This window comes from Balaenoptera acutorostrata, chromosome 11, assembly GCF_949987535.1.
Source record: "Balaenoptera acutorostrata chromosome 11, mBalAcu1.1, whole genome shotgun sequence".
NCBI classification, from domain to species: Eukaryota; Metazoa; Chordata; class Mammalia; order Artiodactyla; family Balaenopteridae; genus Balaenoptera; species Balaenoptera acutorostrata.
Genome location: NC_080074.1, coordinates 15,074,492 through 15,092,948, shown reverse-complemented (window position 1 = coordinate 15,092,948; position 18,457 = coordinate 15,074,492). Strand labels below are relative to the sequence as shown.

The following is an 18,457-nucleotide window of genomic DNA, read 5'->3' as shown; positions in this document are numbered from 1 at the left end:
GCTTAGTAGATGATAACAATCTGTATTCCAAAGCAGTTGTATCAATTGACACTTTCACTAGCTCTGTGTTTGTGTTCCAAATGTTCCATGTCCTTGCCAACACTTAGTATTATTAATCTTTTTAGTTTGAGCTAGTCTAGTGGTTATATAGTGGCATCTCATCATAGTTTTCATTTGCATTTCCCTAGTGATGAATGAGGTTGAGCCCATTTTCACCTATTTATTAGGTGTTTATGGATTAGAGCTTTTGGCAACTCCTTACTCATCTGATTCACACTGAACTTGCAGCCAAATGAAATAAAGTCTCTGACAGAGGATGCTGTTTGGTCACATCTCCCCTGTTGACTTCAATTGGATTTTGGGTTCCCAGAGCAGGTCCAAACATCCTTAATAATAATGACAGCTAATATTTATTGAGTGCCTATTGTGTTCCAGGCACTGAACTATGTGTTTGACATGAATAATGTCTCTTAATCTTCACAACCAGCATATTAGGTTGATACTATTAATACCCTCCTTTTACATAAGATGAAACTAGGGTGGGGCAGGGTAAGTAACTTAACCTAAGGTCTCACAACTAACAAGTAGATTCAAATCAACACCCTTAGCCACTATAACAAACTGCCTCCCAAAGATGGAAACATGTGACTACAATTGAAAAACAACCTTTAAAAATGGTTAAATACTGAATAATAAAATGGACATGTAACTGTCAAATGGAGAAAAATCATTGCAAAGTATGACAAAGGATGAATGTTCTTAATGTGCGAAGAGTTTTTACAAATTAAGGAAAGGACACGCATCTCCATTAAAAAATGGTGAAAAGTTTCTTGAGTCAGGTAAATCTGGAAAATTCTACACAAGTTTTTATGTTCTTGTACCCCTAGGAGGTATATGAGCAAACTTACGACTCTGAGAAGTTCTGCACTAAAAACCTACTTTAACATGGAATTTTCGTATTTGACTAAAATAGTCTTTAGCATAGTCCTTTGGAACAGACTTTGAAACATGTTGAAGTCCATAATAACCACTGCTTCCTCTGGTTTCTAATCTGGTAAAACTTTCAACAAAGGAAATGAAATTAGTTTTGTCCAGGGTTTCTTAACCTTGACGCTCTTGACATTTGGGGCTGGATAATTCTTTGTTGTAGGGGGCATTTTAGGGTGTTCAGCAGCATCCTTGGCTCCCACCGGGTAGACGCCAGATGTCCCTAGCACTTCCCTCACCCCCAGTTGTGACAACCAAAACTGCCTCCAGACATGACCAAATGCCCCTGGGGGAAGAACACCACCCTCTTAAATTGGTCTAGCCTTACTGGTTTCTTAGAACTCCTGGTGTGCCCCATGATTACCTCCTAACTATCTAAGTGCTCCCCAAACTGCACAGCGTTTCACTATATTTTGATTTCTGTGCCTTGTGACATCCACTATTCTTTGTTTTAATAAAGAGGGTATTGGTCCATCTCTTGTCTTCGAGTCTTTCTTGTTTGTTAGAATTCCTTAAATCTCCAGGCACACCAAACCACGCAGTTACCCTGACAGGGAAGTTCTTTCCATCCCTTAGGTGGAATTAAGCTCCATCCTTCAATCTCCACACTCCCTGCACAGCCTTCTATCAGATCCTCAGCACATCTTATACTTATTTACTTATGTGGTTGTCGCCTCAGTTTCTTGAGAGCAAGGACTGGGTCCTATTCATCCTCCGATTCTTAGCACAGAGTAGGTACGAATGAATATGTGTGAACAGAGAAGCAAAATATAATTGAGGAGGGTCAGGAATTTCAATCATGGGATCCTGGGTGGATTTCCAGTAAGACTGAGTTAATTGACAGCCTCTTCACCAGTTTCCTCCTAGAAATGTTCTCCTTGCTTCTCTCCAGGCAGACAATCTTCCTTCTGGAGAGAAGGTGGAAGTACTGTAGAAGATACCGTTCTGTTTTTCTCCCCCTCAGCCATGAATATGACATCATTTGCTCAGTCGGCATGTCCAGGCCGTTCCTGATACTTTTCTCATTCCAGACAGAAGGAGAAAAGTCCTTTCCCCTTGATCTCAGCATTTTTGCAAACCTCAGTTTATTCCAGCGGTGACACTTCTTATCCTCGGAGATGTGGCCTCCTTTCCATGTTCGGGGAGTTCCTTTTGGGCTTGAGTTTCTCAGAGGCATTCCCTCCCCCGACATTGCGTCAGTCTCTTTAAGTATTTCCTTCTTTTTATTTCCTGTCTGGGATTATTTTAAGCTTTAGAAACGGAATTTAATTCTTGGGAACCCTCTAACTTTACCAAAGCTGTCCAAGATGGTGACAGTAGGCGGAAAGAAAGGGACAGGTTTGAGAAACATTAACAAAAGGGCAAGTGACAAGACTTGATGACCGTCTGGACACAGGGGAGGGGAGATGACTCCCAGATTTCTGTTTCAAGACAATGGAGGGACTGGTGGTTCCTGTTGTAGAGATGGTCCCAGGAAGAGGAGGAGGATAAAGATGAGGAAGGAGGGCGGGCTGTCTGAAAACAAAATGGGCATGGTCTGGGAAGTTTAGTGTCTGAGGTTTCCACGGGGCACGCAGTGGAGGTGTACAGGAGGTAACTGGGTATAAGAGCCTGATGCTCTGCACAGGAAATGTGACTGAGGGGCTGCTGGTGTGTAGATGGGAGCTGAAGCTGAAAGAGCAGGCGAGAGCTCAGACAGCGTGTGCTGATGGAACAGATGCAGCTAAAGATGGAGCAGGAAGGAGAGCGCTTGAAGGAGACTGTGATGGAGGGGTCAGAGAGAGCGCAGAGAGACAGGAGAGGGGCATGAGTTTCAGGGCAGAAAGGACGGCCAGCAGGTTTAAATGGTACAGAAAGGTAAAGTCAGCTATGGACAGAAGAGTGACAGCTGAATTAGCAGCAGAGGGTCATTGAGGACCATGGGGAGGGCAGCCTCAGGAGAGGAGGGAGCTATAGCCAGATGATAGGGGATGGAGGAGGGGTTGGGAGAACAGGCAGTGGGGAGCAGACTTAGGGTGGCATCTGAAGAGGGAGTTACTCATTTATCCACTCGACCAACAAACTGAGGAGGTAGGGTACACTAGGAACCATTCGGAGCCATAGGTGCAGTAGTGGGCAAACAGGTAAAAATCTCTGCCCTCACAATGTGTCCTTTTTAGGGAGAGGTAGTATGGCGGGAGGATTAAAACATTTTTTTTTCTTCCAGTTTTACTGAGATATAATAGACAAGGATTCATTTTAAAGGTGGTTATAACAAGTATCATTGTTTGTGCAAACTATTACATTTAGAATGGATAAACAACAAGGTCCTAATGTATAGCACAGGGAACTATCTTCATTACCCTGTGATAAACCATAAAGGAAAAGAATATGAAAAAAGAATGTCTATATGTGTATAACTGAGTCACTTTGCTCTACAGCAGAGATTGGCACAGCATTGTAAATCAACTAGACTTCAATAAAAAAAGTATCATCACTTGTCAGATGAGGAGGCCAAGAGAAGTTAGATGGCAACTTGCTCCACTTCACACAAAGGTCAGAGCTGAGGTCACGCCCTGACCTGCCTGACCCTTTCCATCCTTTGCTGCTTGAAGGGGATGGAGTTTAGGTGGAAGGAGGTGATGCAGAAGGCATAATGGGGTGGGAAGAACGAAGGTGCAGGGTGCAGGGTTATTCATGGCTGGGCTGGGCCTACACAAAGCAAGGTTTCTACTGGCCCCTGCTGCCCTTTATCTAGGACGCCCGGGCTGGGCCTTGTGCATGGGCTCAGGTCCCTCCAATGGGGACGGCAGGCACTGAGATCCACATGTTCTCACACGGTTCTGTTTGAGCCAGGAGCTTGAGAGGTGGCCTGTGGTAGCCCCCGACACTTCCCCATCCCCACTCCCCTTATTTAGGAGTAAATCTCCAGAAGCCCAAGCACTGATCAGTATCCCTCCATGAGATTTATACACAGATGCTGGAAAGAGACAGGGTCTTTCTTCCTCTGGGACAGTGAGCTTAGGGACCAGAATGGGCCACCCACAGCCATCTATCTCGACTATCTGAAGAAACACCAAGTAGAGATAAACAGAGCCAAGAGCTCTGATATCATTTGAGCTCCTGGATCCAGCTCTGCCTGAATCTATCAAGAACTATCCCAGACTTCCTGATCCTTGAACCAATGAATTATCTTTTGCCCCCTAATTTGATTTGCGTTTCTACACTTGCAACTGTAAAAATCTGACCAGTACAATTTATCATAATATGTTGTAACTGAGCAGGACCCTATAAGGCCTTCCCGGGACAGACCCCTCCCTCATATCTTCTGCTGTAGCTCCTCTCTGAAGGACCTAGATGATAGTATCTGATGCACACTTCTTGAGTTGTTTTACCGATACTAAAACCACCACCAAATGGAAGAAATGAACTATTTGATGATCATGAGTCCCCAGACCTACTGGTGCCTAAGGATTGATCATGTTAACCACTCTGTTACCTCACCATCAACCAATCAGAGAATTGTGCATGAGCCGATCACATTCCCTGCGACCCCCGCCCTCACCTGGCCTTTAAAAATGCTCTGCTGAAGCCCTTCAGGGGGAGTTCGGGGTTTTAGAGCAGGAGCCACCCGTCCTCCTTGTATTGGCACCTTTACAATAAAATCTGCATTTTCCTTCACCACAACCCAGTGTCAGTAGCTTGGCTTTACTGCACGCGGGTGAGCGGATCCAAGTTTGGTTTGGTAACAGCGTCAACTGTGACTATGTAAAATATGTTATTTACTTTTGTAGAAACTGACTCCAGGGGCTTCCTCCTGGGAGCCATATGCATTTGCTACCTTCTGGGTGCTAACGTCGCAGGTGATAAAGAGATGAGTAAGACATGAGCTTACAAGTAGCTGTGGAGATGATGACAGGAACAGAAGAATCACCATCTGCAAAATGCTTTACATCTATTTCTCTGAATTCACAATGACAGGAAACAATTAGCCAGGTAGGGTTTGGCTAGTATGGCCTGAGCTGGAGAGATGCTCCGTGGGAGCTCAGAGAAAGGTGGGTTGGGGAGGACAGGGAGTGAATTTTGGTCTCCTCTAATACTCTGATCTGGGTGGCTGGGCTCAGGTGGGGGTGATGGGGGATTCAGGGAGAGGAGAACAGGTAGTCTGGGGAAGCCGTGTGAGTATTAACATAAGCGGAAGAGCTGCTTCTCATACCTTTCCCATTCCGGCGTGGGCGTGTCCCAGCTTGACCACCACAGGGAAGTGTGGGGCTGTGAGCTGAAAGAGACAAGAAGAAATTACTCATTAGCATCCCAGAGCATCACCACCAAGACATTGGTCACTGCCTGTCCTGTAGAAAGATATGGTCATCAGATATCACCAGCAATCCCCAAAAGAATGCTTGGACAGATGGTCATCCCTCTGTGGCTTAAACACCCTAAATGCCATTGCTTTCAGCTTCCAAAGGAAACCCCGAGCTCCTAAAACCAGCCTGCCCAGGGCATCCACCAACCTGGGGAGAAAGTAGAGCAGAGCAAACTGACTGGCTTCAAATCCTGGCTTTACCACTTGTGCAACCTCAGATAAGCTACCACATGGATCTGTGCTTCAGGGCCCTCATCTGTAAAATGGGGATGATGAGCATCCATCCCACAGGGTTGCTATGAGGACTAAATGAGTTATTACATGTGAAGGCTTCACATTGTAAACACTCAGTGAATGGTGGCTTAAATATTCCTGTCTTGGCTCTGCCTTGCGTGATTCCCGACAACAACCTTCATGTATCTGGAAACTCTCATTCCCTCCCCCAAGCTCTCTCCAGGCCACGCTGTGAGTTTTCTTAATGATAGTGGTCATGCTACAGCACAAGCATTTATGGGCTGCGCTGTGTGGGTGCTGTGCTGAGCAACTGCCCCAGATCATCTCCTTCAGAGAGCAACAGGGCAGCAGCCTGTCCTGGTTGGTTCCCTGTTGCATCCCCAGCAATTAGAACACTGCCTGACTCAGGGAAGGTGCTCGATACGGAATCTGTGCCTTAATCAGTCCTCTGAGCAAGACCTACGAGGCATGCATGCCTCTCCCTATGATACAGAGGAGGAGAGGGGCTCAAATGGTTAGGTGCTCCCCCATGCCCACGCTTACTCAGCTGGCAAGTGAGGGGACCAGGTTTGAACCTAGGCTATGCATTTCCTCCTTATTCTGTTCATATGTTGTTTGAGATGGGTTTGCTTGGTGTCTAGAAGTATATTTGGAGTTGCTTGAGGGCAAGGGTTATCCCTTCTCGCTATTTAGTAATAATACCACTCCTCTGACTTGAGTCAGCCCTAGCCAGAGGTAATCACGTCCCACTCTCTGTGCTGTGCAGTTGTCTCTTCTGGTGCCTGTCGCTCTGTCCTGGATTGCCCCCCGACACTCTGGACGCTTTGAGAGGAGGAACCCAGCTCTTCCCTCCTGGTGCCCAGCACTTAGTCTGACACTTAGGAGTGGCTGCAGCTGCGGCAGAAGGGTCTGCTGTGGGTCTCAATCCCACTGGATGGACCTCATCTCATTTTACCGCCACAATGGTCCCATGAGGCGAGCAGGGAAGGTATTCTTGTTACCATTTCACAAGCAGAAAATTGAGACTCAAGGAAGTTGCTGGGAAGGGGTGGAGCTGGCTCTTGAACTTAGGTCTGTCAGACTTCAAGCCTGATGTGAATGGTTTCCTCTAAGATCTAGTACAAGGGCTTCCTGCAGTAGATGCTAAATAAAAAATTTCCTCCCTGATTTCAGGCTAAAATTTATCATATCCCGGTGTCTAGAGTTAATAAATGCATCTCTTAAAAAAAAGGCAGTATTTATTTTTGATTCCAAAAGCAATATGTACTCATTATAAAAAGTTTGTAAAATATAATAAAGTTCTATGCTGTTATGTACAAAGAAGACAATAAAAATCACCCTCAAAATTTGAGCAGTTTTGGTGTATTATCTGATAGTCGTTTTTTTATTTTAATCTAAATTTTTTCTTTTGATTTGTTCTGTTCTCACAAAATTGGGAGTACGGTGCATACCCAATTTTGCTCATTGCTCTTTCCACTTAATGTTATAAGTGGTAAGCAATTCCTGGCAGTAATTACTTGTCAGTTTAAGAGTTATTATGGAATATTTCACATATGAAAGAAGACTTACAAGAGCAATATTGTGGACATTATCTAGCTTAAGAAATAAGCCATTGTCCAAACAGTTGAAGCCCCTGATGTACTTCTTTCTTACCAAATTTCCTTGTATTTATTCATATTTTAACTATTACATATGATTCCCAGTCAATATACATTACACATGTTAAACTTTATGTAAGTGGCATCAAAAGAACCTATTCTTTCTTTTTAAATTTATTTTTGCTGTGTTGGGTCTTCGTTTCTGTGCGAGGGCTTTCTCTAGTTGCGGCGAGTTGGGGCCACTCTTCATCGCGGTGCGCGGGCCTCTCACTATCGTGGCCTCTCGTTGCGGAGCACAGGCTCCAGACGTGCAGGCTCAGTAGTTGTGGCTCACGGGCCTAGTTGCTCCGTGGCATGTGGGATCTTCCCAGACCAGGGCTCGAACCCGTGTCCCCTGCATTGGCAGGCAGATTATCAACCACTGTGCCACCAGGGAAGCCCAAAAGAACCTATTCTTATCGGGAGATTGGGATTGACATATATACGCTATTGATACCATGTATAAAATAGATAACTAATGAGAACCTACTATATAGCACAGGGAACTCTACTCAGTACACTATGGTGACCTAAATGGGAAGGAAATCTAAAAAAGAGGGTATATATGTATACATATAGCTGATTTACTTTGCTGTACAGTAGAAACTAACACAACATTGTAAAGCAACTATACTCCCCTAAAAATTAAAAAAAAAGCTGTTCTTTTTTTAAATAACTTAAATTTGACCCTCTACTTTTTAAAAAATCTAAATACATAAGCTTTTTTTAAATATGTATTTTATTTATTTATTTTTGGCTGTGTTGGGTCTTCGTTGCTGCGTGTGGGCTTTCTCTAGTTGCAGCGAGCGGGGGCTACTCTTTTTCGTGGTGCGTGGGCTTCTCATTGTGGTGGCTTCTCTTGTTGCGGAGCACGGGCTCTAGGCGCACGGGCTTCAGCAGTTGTGGCTTGCGGGCTCTAGGGCACAGGCTCAGTAGTTGTGGCACACGGGCTTAGTTGCTCCTCGGCATGTGGGATCTTCCCGGACCAGGGATCGAACCTGTGTCCCCTGCATTGGCAGGCGGATTCTTAACCACTGCGCCACCAGGGAACCCCCCACCCCCCCACCAAAAGAATCTATTCTTTTACAACTTTGGGGTACATTATGTTTGTGAGGCTCATGTATGTTGATGTATATAGCTCAGATTCATGTTTAACTACTGCAAAGTATTCCACTTTATGAACACTTTGCCATTTGTTCATTTCCTGCTGATGAACATTTAGGTGATTTCTGTTTTTTCCAATTATAAACAATACTAGTAGGGGAATTTCTCCAGGGCACACGCACCAGAGCAGAATTGCTAGGGTTGAGCAATGCTCGTCTCAGCTTTGCTAGATATTGCCAAATTGCTCTCCTAAGTGGTTGTACCCACTTATGCTCTCACAGACAGGAAAAGAGATCCCAACACTTGAGGTTGAAAGACTTAAATTTTACCAACCCAAGGGATATGAAGTGGAATGAATGGGCGCATTTTCACCAAGTGGCTGTTGTTCCCCGGCAGCATCGTCACACCCAGCCATTCACCCACAGACCCTAGATATCGACCTCCCCGTCCCCAGCAGTCCATGTACTGCCCAGGTCACTACTGGAGCTTCATCTCCATCCCATTTTAAGGTGAAGCCTGAGGTGAGGGGAAACGTTGTGCTCTCTCTTCCTCTCCAACCCTCCCAGCCTGATCATTTCGCCACACGCTGACAGGTACTGGAAAGAATTGAATGTTGGAGTTAAACTTACTCTCTGTTTGACCTTGGACTAGATATTTAACCTCTCTGAGCCTTAGTGCTCTAATCTGCAAAATGGGGACAATAATGACCAACTCACAGGATAACTGGGGGAAGAAGAAATGACATAAAGAATGTAAAGCTGCTTAGCACCAAGTGGAGGTTCAAAATCAAAGTGTTAAGTAGAACTGAGAGGAGGAAGGAGATGATTCTTGCTTTGTGGGGCAAAGAGAGAGATAAAGGAAGGCTGGATGATGGAGGAAGGAGAGCAGAGGCTCTAGCTTGGCAGTATTTGATTAATAGCCCGGGAGGGAGTGAAATGAAGTCCAATGAGGGAAAATCAGGGAGCTACACCAGAGCGAGTCATCAGAGGTGATTAAAGCTTGGCAATTTTAATCTGTAAGAACCTTAGTAATCTACTTGCCTATCGCCCATGTTACCATGATGCGGCAGGTAGAATTTCTAGGATTGCTCCCCAAGATGTCCTACCCTAATCTCTGGAGCCTGTGAATGTGATGAGATTGTCATACAACGATTGTTCTATTATATGCACAGGTGACCTTAAAATAGGGAGATTATCTTAATCAAATTACAATGAGCCCTTAAAAGCAGAGAACTTTCTCAGGCTGGCAGCGGAAGAGGAAGGCAGAGAGATTCAAAGCATGAGAAAGACTCAACATACCATTCCTGCTCCAGGAGCTGAAGGCAGGCCCTGGCTGATAGCCAGCAAGGAACTGGGGGCCTCAGATCTACAGCTGCAAAGAACTGAATTATGCCAATACCAAGAATGAACTTGGGAGAGCACCTTGAGCTCCCAAGGAAAATACAGCATGCCAGCACCTTGATTTCAGCTGGCTGAGGCCCTAAGCAGAGAACCTTGTCATGCCATCCCAGATGTCTGATATACATAACTGTGAGATAATAAAGAGGTGTTCTTTTAAGCTGCTAAATTTGTTAGAGCAGCAATAGGAAACTAATACATGTGTCATCTTAGATGCTGAAGCCCAAAGAGTGAAGTGATTGTTTTCATGCCACACAACTGGAGAACCGGTCAAGCTCATGTGTTTTGACTCTTAATCAAGCCCTCTCTCTACCCAGGCACACTTCCCTAGGGATATGCATCTCTGGGATACAATAAATGTTTCTCCCTAATCATAAGAATCAATAAAATAATATTAAATCTAACCAATTCAGTGGGCACTGACTGAATGAGAACTCTGTGGCTGGCTCTGTATTTCATGCTGTGCAGGACACACAGAAGATTGAGACAAGATTTCCTATCTTAGAGAGATGAGCTATGCAATGAAAGAGCAGAACAAGCAGCATGGTGGGTAGTCTGGGTAGGTGGAGTCATGAGCTAGTCTCCATAGGAAAGGAAGACTCAGTGAAGGATTCTGAAGGATGAGTAGTTTGTGGCTGGGTGGAGGGAAGGCTCAGCATTCCTCAAGGGCTGAATCGTGTAGAGTCTTGTGGTCTTCTCATGAAAGGTGTATAGATTCTTCATGAGCTCTAATGAACAAAGACTCATAGGAAGGGAGGATTTATTTTATGATACTTAATATGAGTTTATCATCAATAAAGTTATTTTGGACATAATTGCTAAGTGGAATGATATATTTGAACTGAATGCCCTTCTCCAACACTCTTATATGAAATTGGAGGAACATATTAATTGTCAAAAATAGTGGGAGTAGAAATTGCATCTGGATTTACAGGACACAGAAAGTCAATCTAGAAAAATCTGAGAATTTACAGTAAGATATTTCAAAGAAAGCATTTTGAGAATATGTTTAAGGCAATGAATTTTCCTGATACCAGGGGAGAGTTTTCTTTGCCATGTTTTGCTTTGGTTGAGAAGAGCATTGTTTTTAGAACCAACTGGCAAGGCTCTGGGCTGGTGTTGGGTTGAGGTAGAGGCAATGTGAGGCCAGATTACTGGGGGCCTTCTGAAGGGAAGAATTTAGGTTGCTTGAATGGGCTGGGGAAATAGCTCAGTTCTGGGACACGAGCGTGACCTGTAAGCTGAGGGCAGGTTAAATTGCATCAGGAGAGGCTGAAGGGCCAGAGACCAATTTGGAATTGATTACAACCAACACAAAGTGCCACTGGTTGGGCTTGGACTGGGGTGGGGATGGTGGAGAGAGTGGGGGCACTCCCAAGAGTTTTTCTTTTTCTCAAGTGACACTTTTGAAAAATAGAAATATTTTCTTCAAATGACCTTAGAAATTCAAGACTAGTTTTGTCTACGACTTCATCATCTAGTCAAATCAGTGTTTGCTTTGGCCCACTTTACTTTATAATCCTCATTTAAATGTCCAATTAAAAAAAGGGATATTCTGCAATATTAGAGATAGAATTTGAAGTTTATTCACTTAACATTACACCATAAGTTTTCTCCTATTTTTCCACAATCTTTTTTTTTTTTTTTTCTTCTATCCCTCCCCCACTTCCCAGCCCAGGTAACTGATCTCACCTTCTTGGTGATTTCTGCCCAACACTCGTTATGCTCCATCTTTGCAAACGTGTACGCACATATACGGTTGAGGTTGAGGTTTTTTAGAAATGGCTCTTTTCACTTCACATCACACCATGTGCACCCCCTTCCCCATGTCAGTAGCTACACTCCTGACCCAATAGTTTTAATAACTTCACAATATTCCACAGGGTACATGGGTTGCAATTCTTTGGCCATTTTCCTATAATGGATATTTGTGTCATTTTCTTTCTCTCTCTCTGCTACTACAAGGAAGACCACTAAATATTTTGTACACGAGCTTGTAAACTAACATCTTAATATCTAGTGGCCAGGCCAAAAGCTTTTCAAGGGTAGAATCAGCAGAATTTGGAGACATTCTGATAGGTCTCTAAAGTCATTTGTTAGAGCTCAAGAAATGTCCATGGTACTGCACACTGGGTGAGTCTACCCACCACATGCTCTCCCAGGCTAATGACAACTACACTTATTGAGTGTCTCATAAGGGCCAGGGATGGTTCTAGGCACTTTATATATGTGAGCATTCTTCCCTTTCCCCATGTGATAGATAAGGAATCAGAGGCAAGACATCTGTCAAGGTCAGGCAGTTAAGAAATGGTAGAACTTCTCCACTGCCACCCAGGTCTTCTCCCCACTTTTCCCCTTTCCTTCCCCAAGCTGTTCAAATGGGTTTCAAAGGCCACTCTCATTTCCACTCATCTGCAACATGCCAGCCCCTCCCCGAACACAGACAGGTCACGGAGAACAAAAAACATCTTGTCGGCTATTTCCTCTCTTCCCTTCCCAACAACAGCTTTATTTAGTTCCCCTGGGGATGGCGAGGCCTGCACCAGTCTCTCACAGGCTCCCTGTCCCCGCTCACATGCCCCCGGGTGCTCCAGAGTTCAGCACTGCCCAATGGCGTGAGAGACCTGACATCCTGTTAGAAGGGGCAGATCAATTTTTGAAACCAGAGATCCCCACCCTGATAAGGGCCCTATTCAAAAAGTCTCCCAAGAAACCAAAATAAGTGGGGGTGGCCCAGTGCTCATGCTGGGCGTTCTCTTGGGGGGTTGGAGTCGGGGCAGTATGAGCCCGGGAAGTGGAGAGCTGGGACCTGAGTGGCCCGGTGCAGTTTCCCAGTGAAGGAGGCACTTCCCTCTACATTCATGACTCTCTGGAGATTTAAATACGTAGTGTCTGGTCCTGGCTAAGTGATGGAGAAAGCAAGGCCTGGAAGAGTCTAGAGAAGGAAATCAAGGACCAAAACCAACTGGGGAGATTTCAAGGAGGAGCTGGGCCTCCAGTCCATGCATTTAGGCTCTGCCTGATCTAGTTCTTGCCTGCCTCCTCTGCTTCAATCTGTGTTTCTCACTCCTCCCCACCCCAACTTCTGTCTACAAGCTATGTTGCAACCCATAGGCCTTTCAGTTCTTTACTGAATGGGCCACATTCCCTCCAGCCACACGGTCTTTGCACATGCTGCCCCTTTTCTCTGAAAGATTCTACCTAGCACTCTTCTAGGCCACCCCTTTTCATACTTGAGGTCTCAGTTGAAATGCTCTATACCGAGAGAGTGCTTCCCTGGCCACTGGTCTCAAGTAGGTGCTTCCTGTAGTCTTCTTTATCACACCGTGAACTCTCCCTTCATAGAGATAGCCACTATTTGTAATTGCACGTTTATCTCTTTTGTGTCCATCTCTCAACTCCCCTGTAGGTGCTCTGACAAAACAAGGTGCTTTGCATGTTTTGTTTACCACTGTATCTCCAGGCTCCATCCAAGGCCTGGCATACAGTAGACTGTGTATGCAGTGTATTTGTTGGATGGGTGTTACACAAAGCCTTCCATGACAGGGAGAGATGTCACACACATACAGGCAGAGTCAGACAGAATTTGGGGAAAAGCTGTTAATAAAGTTGGTTTGCGTAGAGGCTTGCTGGGGAAGCAGTGGGAATTAGGGTGAAAATATGGGCAGTGGCAAGCTTGGGGGGCCCTTACACCAGAGGAAGGAATTTAGGATGTATTCTGTGGGCACTGGGCAGCCATTGAGGGTTTGGGTGCAGAGGGTAGACACAGACAAAGCAGGTTCAGGAAGCCTCTTCTGGAGGCTGTGTTAACAACAGTTCCCATTTTTGAAGCACTTACAGTATACCACGCATGGTGCTAAGCACTTTACATATATCGCCTCATTTAAATCTCTTGACACTTCTATGAGGTAGCTCCTATTTTTAGCCCCATTTTATATACAAGGAAGTGAAGGCTGAGAGAGGTGAAGTTTCTTGCCTAGGATCACTTAGCAAGAAAGGGGAAGAAATAGGATTTGGCCAGAGCCCACTGTCCTGCTGCTGCTTCTGGAAAATCACGTTATCCATCATCAAGGGCTTCCATGTGCCTAGAACTGTGTCTACTCATTGACTTTGTTGGAGAGGGTAGGTGGAGGCCAGCAGACTCATTAGGACATGACTGGCTACTGTAATAACCAAGCCTCTTGGGACATGGTGAGCAGCACGAGCTGTGGAGCCAGAAAGTCCCCAGATTTCACGTCTAGCTCCGACATCTATGCTTATGAGCCCTTGGGCAGCTCACTGGCCACTCTGTGACCCAGTTTCCTCATACCCCAAGTAACATCACTTGATGAACTGACATTATAATAGGTGTCTGTCACTAAATGGTCATTGCCAGTGAAGAGGCTTAAATCAAGTTCGGGGATGTCCAAGGCCTGGCACATAGTAGGAGGACAGCAGTCCATACTAGTTCCCATTCCCTTCATATCTGTGATCTCAGGGGCACAGTGACCAGTGTGGGTAGGGGGATATCAAAGGCTGATGGACAGAACTCAGTCGTTCCTGGGACACGGGAATGGGAGAGAAGGGGGCTGATGCCGTATTGTCAGCAGGGAACACGATGAAGCTTTGACAGAAATGGAGCAGCCCAGAAACAGGGCTTGTAACAGGCATTTAAAAAGATTCGTTTAAAAGAGAGAACAGAAACATCCCGACAGCTGCTTGAAAAACCTTAACCTTGATATGTAGTATCTGACAGAATCTCCTTGGAGTTTAAGCACTGCACACCAAGAAATTTCTGGCTGGAGGGAAGAGAATGGACAAGATGACCTTTGACAATCCTTTCCAATCCTTTAATATTGTGACATCTATAAAATACCACCTAGGTGACTGAAACATGTCACAACAAAACTCCTGATCACAGCTTACAGGGCTCTGTGATCTGGCTCCAGCCTTTTCCCCCAACCCCGTCTTACCCATGCTCCCCCATCAACCTCTCTATCCCAGCCTTATTGGCTTTCTTTCTGACCCTGATACTAGCTTTGTTCCTTCCAGCCACAGGGCCTTTGCACATGCTGTTCTCATTGCCTGGACCACTCTCCCCACTCCTCCTTTCCATGCATCAGGTCACAGCTCCAATGTCACTTCCCTGAGAAGCTGGCACTCACTTTCCTGCCTAGGTCATGGCCCGCTCACCTCTGTGTCTTTCTTAGCACTTTGCCATTTTAAATTTATCTGTATGATTGCTGGACAAAAGTCTGACTCTCTCACTAGCCTGTAAGCTCTGTGAGAAGCTGTGGGTCTGTGTCTGCAGTTGCTCATCACTGAACCCTCAGGCCTCTCCTGAGTTACAGACCTGCCTCCCGAACCCAGACCCAGATGGTCCCACAGGCACCTCCAACCCAACATTTCCAAGCAACCTCATGAACGTCCCATCAGAAAGGCTCTCTCCTCTTCCTGTATCCCGACCTCAGTCAACGGTCCCACCACCCACCCAGGTGCCTGAGGTGGAGGTCCCGCCTGCCTTCTCCCTTTTTGTATCTGCCCTAGACCCAGGTCTGGCATATAGGAGGGGCCCAGGAAATGTTTGCTGAATGAGGTCTGTGGCCTCACCGCCCAGCTTAATGCTCTCTGCCCTTAGAACCCCACCTCTGAACTCTCTGCATCACCTCCTCCTATTTTAGTGTCTCTTGGAAAAACACTGGTAGCATATTTAGAAAAATTAAACTAAACCTGCCCTACCAAAATACAAACATTCCTTTCTCTTACATTTCCTGTTTCCCTGAGAAATGGAATAGTCAAAAATAAACACACCGATAGGATGGCAATATTTGTCTGAAAATGCACTTTTCTTGTTCTCACCCCTGTGATGTCGATGGCATCGAACACGCTTGGGCTGCCAGCTCTCCCGCTGTGAGGATTCTCCTGGGTGCTGCTCACAGTTCGGACAACATCCCAGCAAAACTGTAGCTCTGGGAAGGGTCTGAATGATCCAAGGTGCTGAAGACCACCCTGAACTCACGGATATACGCAGCCATGTGATTTTAAGTCCCCTAGGTTTTCCATCATAATTTACTTTTATTCGCAATCTTGTTCCAGCTCCATCTCTAGGTGCGGAAAAGCCCCCTTTACAATGAGATGATCCCTAACATGGGAAATTAATTACTTCAGAAAATAGCTAAATAATAATTGTGCTCCTTCAGTATCTGCATTTCTTTGCTTCAGTTTATGTTCACAGTGTAATGTCTTAAGATTAAAGATAAATGTAATATTTTGGTTAAAGCTACCTTTATTGACCGTTGCATAGAACTTGCTTACTGGGGGCTACAAGCAAAGGGACATATCGTTTCCTCTGGTTCAGGGAAGGGCTATTCATGGAATGCCACAGCAGGAGGAGGAAGAGCGAACGCAGGCTTTGGAGCCAGACAGAGGAGTTGAAATACTGCTGTATCACTTCCTATTGGAGCACCTTTGGACAACTCAGTTCTCGGGTGGTTCTTTTGTAAGTGGGAATAGGCATACCAGCAATTAAGGTTATTGTGAAGATTTGAGATTGTATGTAAAATACATGCTACATATAGCTGGATCTTGGCCAGAAATTCTCTGGGGATAATTTGAACTAACATTCATTTAAAATCAATCTAAAACCCCCAAATTACCACCTGACGTAGTTATGGATTTTTTTTTCTTTTCAGAAGTTTTCCTTTTTGTACTATGTATTATAAAAATCTGCTTTGAAATTATTTTAAAAATTATCATTAAATTGATATAATGGATTGACCTGATATTCCTTATCTATAGAATGACTGTACTTATTTTCCTGTGCAGAAATATACTCAAACTCTGATGACTGCACGCTGCCTGGTTTTTTATCCTGTAAACCCTGCATAACATTTTATTTAATACTGTGAGATCTGACCTACCACAGTTGCAGTGATGGTGCCTGACTTGTTTTTTTTTTTAAAAAAAAACAGTTTAATTGAGATAAAATTCATATACCATAAAATTCACCCATTTTAAAGTGTACAATTCAGTGACTGTAGCATATTCACAGAATTGTGCAACCACTATCACTATCTAGTTTCTGAACATTTTCATCGCTCAAAAGAAACCCCATACCCATTACCAGTCACTCCCGCATTTGTCCCTCCTCCCAACCCTTGGCAACCAATGGTCTACTTTCTGTCTCTATCGATTTGCGTATTCTGGAAATTTCATCTGAATGGAGTCATACAATATGTGATCTTTTGTGACTGGCTTCTTTCATTTAGCCTATGTTTTCAAAGTTCCTCCGTGTTGTAGCCTGTATCAGTACTTCATTCTTTTTTATTGCCTAATAATATCCCATTGTATGAATGGTGCCTGACTTTTAAGTACATCTTGGAATGGGCTAGATGTGTATCTCCAGTGACTGCAAACCATGAAGGCAAATGAATGTCTTAGCAAATCTCAATGAACAAGGATAATACTTTGGCAACACCATGGATCTGAAATAAATACAATATCCAGTTGGGCATCTTATGAATTTATAATACTTGGGAAGGAGGAGGATTTTTTACTGGTAAAGTGACACTGGCTTGCAGGGACTGGCATCCTGTGTGTGCCAAACCTTGTCTGCCTCATTCCCCACTGTTTCTTCAGCCCTTACAAGCAGAGGGCCTGAGCCAGATCATTACTGAATTTGTCATCCCGTGAACAAGTTGATAAAGACAAGGGCTGAGAGGGGAAAATGTCTAGGGGCCAAAGAAGGAAGTATCAAGAAATACTGGTATTGGGGACCCATGAGCAGAGTAAGAGAGAGAAAATTATATCTGGTGCTCCCTCCCCCTTACAAGACCACTGCCCCTTCTTGTCGTACACCACCTTAATTTTCCAAACTGTCATGGCTGACTTTGAAGCCATTCAGAGAGGAAGCTTTGAGGTGTGCATTTTACAATCCTACCAACAAAGCTGAAATTGTGATTGCTCATATACGTTGATTTTCACATTTATTCATTTGAGCTCCATGAGGGCAAGGCTAGTATTTATTTTGTTCATTGTTTGCCGAGTACATAGCAAGTGTTCTGTATTTGTTGACTGAACTTACTGAGCGAATGGAGAAACGCAGTGATAAGAGCTGTATAAATCTTGGGTGCTGTTATTATTACCACCACCATCATCATTGTTATGTATCTACTGAGCTGCTTTTAGAGGTGCCCTCTCTCCTGTATTGCCATTCTAGGTGACTGGTTTTCTCTTGGTGTCTCTGTCCTTATTCGGGCCCCACTAGAGCACTGTCCTTTCTTTAGCCCCCTCCTTCTCATTTCCTTCTATCTATGGAAGAGGCTGCAGAGAATAGTGAGCACTTAAAGGTACAGGTGGCCTGGGCTGAGCACTGGGCTCTACCACTGCTGAGCTGTGTGTCCTTGGGGAAGTTACTTCACTTCTCTGTGCCTCAATTTCTGCATTTATAAACAGGGCTAAAAGTAGTATGTTCCACATAGGTTGTCTCGGGGTTTAAATGACTTAATATACATAAAGAACTTAGCTGGGTACACAGGGAGTGCTAGAATCATGCTGGTTATTGGTATTAGTCATGTTAACACAACGCTATTCTTGCAACTACTGCTTTGTTTCCCTCCCTCACTGCTCTTGACTTTCCAAGAGGGCACCTGCCGGGAGGAATCTGGGCTTCCATGTTAGAGGCTGGTAGGGGTTTAATGGGTTACCCATGTGGCCATAAATCTGCACCACAGGAATGTGTGTTGGCAACAGGGAAGGACATCATGAGGTGAGGA

General features: G+C 44.7%; 1 protein-coding gene across 1 annotated transcript in view; it reads right to left on the bottom strand.

Moving 5' to 3' along the window:
* The window catches only part of SYN3 (synapsin III), a 453,717-nt gene that overhangs the window by 70,171 nt on the left and 365,089 nt on the right, over positions 1-18,457 (bottom strand). The window contains exon 7 of the mRNA XM_007165717.2: positions 5,183-5,245. Coding sequence (XP_007165779.2) covers positions 5,183-5,245 — 63 coding nt within the window. The remainder of the gene's footprint in view (positions 1-5,182; positions 5,246-18,457) is intronic.